The 5,888-nt window shown below is 55.7% G+C and overlaps 1 protein-coding gene across 2 annotated transcripts in view; it reads left to right on the top strand.

Annotated features, from left to right (window-relative positions):
- PMPCA (peptidase (mitochondrial processing) alpha) overlaps positions 1-2,822 on the top strand; it is a 14,735-nt gene extending 11,913 nt beyond the window's left edge. For both annotated transcript variants that reach the window (XM_011957290.1, XM_011957289.1), the window contains 2 exons: positions 885-1,029; positions 2,152-2,822. In XM_011957290.1, coding sequence (XP_011812680.1) covers positions 885-1,029; positions 2,152-2,321 — 315 coding nt within the window. In that variant the 3' untranslated portion in view covers positions 2,322-2,822. The remainder of the gene's footprint in view (positions 1-884; positions 1,030-2,151) is intronic.
- Positions 2,823-5,888: the final 3,066 nt, after the last annotated feature.

Genomic DNA, 5,888 nt, shown 5'->3' with positions numbered 1-5,888 from the left:
CCCATCAGTTTTTGGTGTTTGTTTTTCAGTGTGCTGGTTCCCAGATCTGCACAGCACCCCTGCCTGTGCCCTGAGGCAGTCTGAAGGCAGCCTGGGACCCATGCTGCCTCCGTCAGAACCTCGCAGGGACTTTGCTAAAATCAGCTGCCGGGGCCCTGTACCTGAGGCATCTGGGGAAGCTCCAGAACCTGTGTTTCATTTGTATTCCCCCTGATTTTGCCATGTGGCCCCTTTGGGGTCCTGGTATTTAGAGGTTGACTATTTTACCTTCTCCCGCTGCGTAACACAGACAGTGAAAAAAACTCAAGGGAGGCATATTGCTCCCGTATGTCAAGTGTGGTAGAAGCCAGGTGACGTGTAGCAGCATAGCCCTTCCCTAGAAAACCCGAAGGGGAGACCAGCAGGGTTGCCTGTGACATGGGCCTGCGTCCCAGTACCCAGAGGGAGGCCCTTCCCTTTCTTTCTTTTTTTTTTTTTTGGAGACGGAGTCTCTGTCTCCCAGGCTGGAGTGCAGTGGTGAGATCTCAGCTCACTGCAAGCTCCGCCTCCCGGGTTCACACCATTCTCCTGCTTCAGCCTCCCGAGTAGCTGGGACTACAGGCGCCCGCCTCCACGCCCGGCTAATTTCTTTTTGTATTTTTAGTAGAGAGGGGGTTTTACCTTGTTAGTGTTAGCCAGGATGGTCTTGATCTCCTGACCTTGTGATCCACCCGCCTCGGCCTCCCAAAGTGGCAGGATTGCAGGCGTGAGCCACTGCACCCAGCTTCCCTTCCCTTTCTTTTGTTCAGCTTTGGGCAGAGAGATGGCCTTTTGCCATTGCTCGAGTGGGGGTGGAGGGCGGCACGGGGTGGGTGTGTGCCCATCTGACTGGACCCTGGCCCCAGGTGGAGCTGGAACGAGCCAAGACGCAGCTGACGTCCATGCTTATGATGAACCTGGAGTCCAGGCCTGTGATCTTTGAGGATGTGGGGAGGCAGGTGCTGGCCACTCGCTCCAGAAAGCTGCCACACGAGCTGTGCACGCTCATCCGTGAGTACTGCAGGGACAGTGAGGGGCTGCCACAGGTCTCAGCCAGGCTCAGAGGAGGCTGTCTCGCCCTCCCACAGGCCATGGTGGGCCCGTGGTGTGTCTGTCACACCCGGAAGCTGGGGCCTTCACCAGTTGTCCTCAGAAGGGGTGGCCGAGGGCAGGGCCGTGGAGTCACAGACCTGGTCTCACTTCCTGGCCCCACCATGTTCCTGCGGCCACCTTGGCAGGTGACCACACTCTCTGCACCCCTGGGAGCAGCTGTCACTACTTCCCAGAGTTGGTAACGAGGACTCGAGTTAGCAGGCGAAAAGGGCTCAGTAGAGGACTGCTGCATTCTATGTGGAGTAGCAGTGGCTGGGAATGCCACTCTACCGTTGCTGGCTCTCAGGCAGGAGTCTCAGCCCCAGGTTTGCGGGGCCCCCATGAGTGACCTTAGGAGGTCTGAACTTCCTCGGACTGTGTGCCAAGTTGTATGTGCATCGGACTCTTCTGGGGGACAGGCTTAAAACCTGGCCCAGGCTGCCTACTAAGTTGGGGTGGCTCGGGCTTATGGTGTCACCTGTGGGTATCTCCTGTCCAGGCCTGGAGTCCCGGGCACTTGCCCTTCCCCGTGTGGGCCCTTGTGCTTCCCTCGGGAGCCTCCACTTAAATCCTCCAGCGAGTGTCCAGCCTCTCTCGGGCCTCATCTTCTGTAGAAAACGGACCTTCCTGGACCCTATCACTCCTGTCCTGGGGTTCCTGGGTGCAGCCCTCTGGCCCCTCTCACCCCACCCTTCTGTCCGTGTGGCCCTCAGGGGCTCGGGGTTTTTTCTGCAGGCCCATCCCAAAGGGAGCTCATCAGACCAGGAGCTCGCTTTTCTGTAAATGTGACTCTTCTTGGGCGGGTTCGTCCTACATTTTTAAGTCATCGCCATGTCCCCATTTACTGAGAACTCACTTCTGTCACTTTTGGACTCACCCTTGGCTACACCCAGTGGCTGCCTTTGGGCCCAGGTACCCCCAGCAGCAGCACAGCATGAGTGAGTGGTGCAGAGTGGCCACCCCCTCCGAGTGTTTAGTGACGCAGCCTCGGCATGGAGGCCATGGCACGCTGGTGTGACGTACATTTGCCCTCTGCACTAGGCAACGTGAAGCCGGAAGACGTGAAGAGAGTTGCTTCTAAGATGCTCCGAGGGAAGCCGGCAGTGGCCGCCCTGGGTGACCTGACTGACCTGCCCACGTACGAGCACATCCAGAGTGCTCTGTCGAGCAAGGACGGGCGCCTGCCCAGGACATACCGGCTCTTCCGGTAGAGCTGCTCCCCGGCCTGGCAGACCCAGGGGCTGCAGCTGGAGCCCGTTCCTGTGCGTGTTAGTTTGGACACAAATTTAGTCTAAAAAGCTGTCTGGTTGTATAAACAGTGCAAATAATGTCACCGCAGCACCCACGCAGTTTGCGTTCCTTCAGAACTCCATGTGCCGATCAGTGGAGTCAGTATTGTGCCTGACCCCCGCAAGCCAGGAAGCAGGTGAAGTGCCCAGCGCTGGAGTGCCGCGTGCCACGAGGAGGCCGGTCAGTGCTCCCCTCCTCAGGGGCTCTGGGCACACGGGGCCCCACAGGTTCCTTGGAGGAGCCCTGAGCCGGGAAGCAGCGGAGGCCAACCTCTCAGAGCCTCCCTGAGGCCGCCGTTCTCCTGTGTTGGGTCCCAGGACTGACCTCTGACAGACAGGACAAGGTGGGGGCCCGGTCTGCTCCGAGGAGCGCGGTCCATGCGTGTGCGCGCGGCTTCCCTGGTAATAAACAGCTGGCATCTTAGCTCGGTGTTTTCCTTCTCGCCTGGGGAGGGGCGGTTCTTAAGGGCTGTCTGAATTGGCAGCTTTTCTAACGTGGAGGCCTTCCTCCCTGATAATCGTCTGGTTTGACCCAGTGACTTGAGGCCTGTTCTCATGCGATGTGCTGATTTCAGGGGTGTCGCAGCGTGCACGGGGCGGGGTGACGGGGGGTGATGGTGACCGGCAGCAAAGCCTGCAGATGCCTTAGAGGTAGGGAGTGCTGCCAGGCCGAGGAATGGCCACAGATGGGAGTGTTTTCAGAGATCCAAAAGGTCGCATGGCTTAGGGAATAGCCGCCACAGGGCAACTTTTCATGTGGTGTAAAAACTTGTACAAGTGGCCGGGCGTGGTGGCTCACGCCTCTAATCCCAGCACTTTGGGAGGCCGAGGCGGGCGCATCACCTGAGGTCGGGAGTTTGAGACCAGCCTGACCAACATGGGGAAACCCCATCTCTACCAAAAATACAAAATTAGCCTGGTGTGGCGGGCGCCTGTAATCCCAGCTACTGGGGAGGCTGAGGCATGAGAATCGCTTGTACCCGGGAGGTGGAGGTTGTAGGGAGCCGAGATCGCGCCTTTGCACTGCAACCTGGACGACGAGCAAAACTCCATCTCAAAAAAGACAAAAAACTTGTACAAGTTAAAACTTGTAACTTTGCTCTCAAACAGCCATAAAAACCTTGGGAGCTCCAAGGGGTGTGGGGAGGTCGGGCCTGGGAACCTGCACAGGCCACCTCCGACGCTGCTGTAGTCCAGGGGCAGCTTGCTGCACGTGTGACTCAGTGGCCTGCACAGAGCTGTGTGGTACAGTTTTGTCAGGAGGAGAGAACAGTCTCTGGTCCTGTCTTCTGAGTAGCTGAGAAGCTCAGCCTCTTTGTGGTATTGATGGGAGAGGGAGTGGATATTTTCAGGAAATTAAACTTGTAAGCTTTACTCCTGTTAGTCTCTGACTGTCCTCTGGCTATTGTAGTTTCTGTAAGACCTTGTGCCTTTACAACACACACTCCAGCAACGGTGACTGCTGGAATTTGCCCACGTGGGAAGCGTCAGCTTGCTGCTCACCTGGTGGGATTGGAGGACCGGAGTGGGAGGACGACGATGTCTGTTTTAACATTGGACTTTCATTAGAAACATCCTGTTGTTACCACACCTGGGACAGAAGCTCCTGGCAGCACACAGCCCCTGATGCTCAGCTGCACGGTGAACGCAGAGCTCCCGCACCACAGGCCTGGGGTTGAGCTTCTGAAGATGCCAGTGAAGCACAGTCCTGCTCCAACTACCGAGAAGCCGGAGGACATTCTAGAAACGGCTACCAATTAGCCCTCAGGGTCTGTGCTTTGGAAGCCGAGGCCAACACAGGTTCCATTCCCTGCCACACCCAGCTGGCTCTCCCTCGCTGCCTCCACTCTAACCGCAGGTCACATGCCTGCCTTCCCTGCCACACTCCTCCTTGCTTCGCTTTTTCTTTATTTATTTATTTTATTTATTTTTTATTTATTTATTTTTTTTTGAGACGGAGTCTTGCTCTGTCGCCCGGGCTGGGGTGCAGTGGCCGGATCTCAGCTCATTGCAAGCTCTGCCTCCCGGGTTTACGCCATTCTCCCGCCTCAGCCTCCCATGTAGCTGGGACTACAGGCGCCCACCAACTCGCCCGGCTAGTTTTTTGTATTTTTTAATAGAGACGGGGTTTCACCATCTTAGCCAGGATAGTCTCGATCTCCTGACCTCGTGATCCACCCGTCTCGGCCTCCCAAAGTGCTGGGATTACAGGCTTGAGCCACCACGCCCGGCCTTCTTTATTTTTTGAGATGGAGTTTCACACTTGTTGCCCAGGCTGGAGTGCAGTGGCGTGATCTTGACTCATCGCAACCTCTGCCTCCCAGGTTCAAGCGATTCTCCTGCCTCAGCCTCCCGAGTAGCTGGGACTACAGGCGCTGCCACCAAGCCCAGCTAATTTTGTATTCTTAGTAGACAGGGGTTCCCCATGTTGGTCAGGCTGGTCTCCAACGCCCGACCTCAGGTGATTCACCCACCTTGGCCTCCCAAAGTGCTGGGATGACAGGCATGAGCCGCTGCGCCCGGCCCCACTTCCCTTTTTCTTTGGAACTAAGGTGCACTTGCTGCCTTTTTAAGATGATCACTTCCCCCAAGCAGGCCATTTGGTTCATTCCAGTATCCCTGCTGGTTACTAGACCCTCTGGCCTGGAGCAGGGCTATGAAAACACTTGCTGAATGAAAGACAAGCAAAGCATGCCTGAGAGAATGAGAGCTGAATTTTTTTTTTTTTTGAGACGGAGTCTAACTCTATGGCCCAGGCTGGAGTGCAGTGGCGCCATCTCGGCTCATTGCAAGCTCCACCTCCTGGGTTCATGCCATTCTCCTGCCTCAGCCTCCCGAGTAGATGGGATTATAGGCAACTGCCACCATATCTGGCTAATTTTTGCATTTTTAGTAGAGACGGGGTTTCACCATGTTGGCCAGGCTGGTCTCCAACTCCCAACTTCAGATGATCCATCTGCCTCGGCTTCCCCAAGTGCTGGGATTACAGGCGTGAGCCTCCGCGTCTGGCCCTGAGAGCTGAATTTTTGAAACCACCCTCACACAGGCATATTTCACAAAATTTTTTTTTTTTTGAGATGGAGATTCATTCTTGTTGCCCAGGCTGGAGTGCAATGGCACGACCTCGGCTCACTGCTACATCTACCTCATGGGTTCAAGGGATTCTCCTGCCTCAGCCTCCCAAGTAGCTGGGATTACAGGCGCCCACCACCACACCCGGCTAATTTTTTGTATTTTTAGTAGAGACGGGGTTTCACCATTTTGATCAGGCTGGTGGTGAACTCCTGACCAGCCGCCTAGGCCTCAGGTGATCCACCCACCTGGGCCTCCCAAAGTGCTGAGATTATAGGCATGAGCCACCACACCTGGCCACATTTGTTTTGCTTTTGCCAAATTCAGCAGTGGAGGATTGTATACCAAAGTTGCCACTAATATTAAGCTCTAAGAACCCACTACTATCGAGCCAGGTTTTTTTTTTTTTTTTTTTTG

Source organism: Colobus angolensis, unplaced genomic scaffold (genome assembly GCF_000951035.1).
Source record: "Colobus angolensis palliatus isolate OR3802 unplaced genomic scaffold, Cang.pa_1.0 Scaffold44, whole genome shotgun sequence".
In the NCBI taxonomy this organism is placed as follows: domain Eukaryota; kingdom Metazoa; phylum Chordata; class Mammalia; order Primates; family Cercopithecidae; genus Colobus; species Colobus angolensis.
Note: the sequence above shows the minus strand (reverse complement) of the source record. Positions and strands in the feature narration are given on the sequence as shown.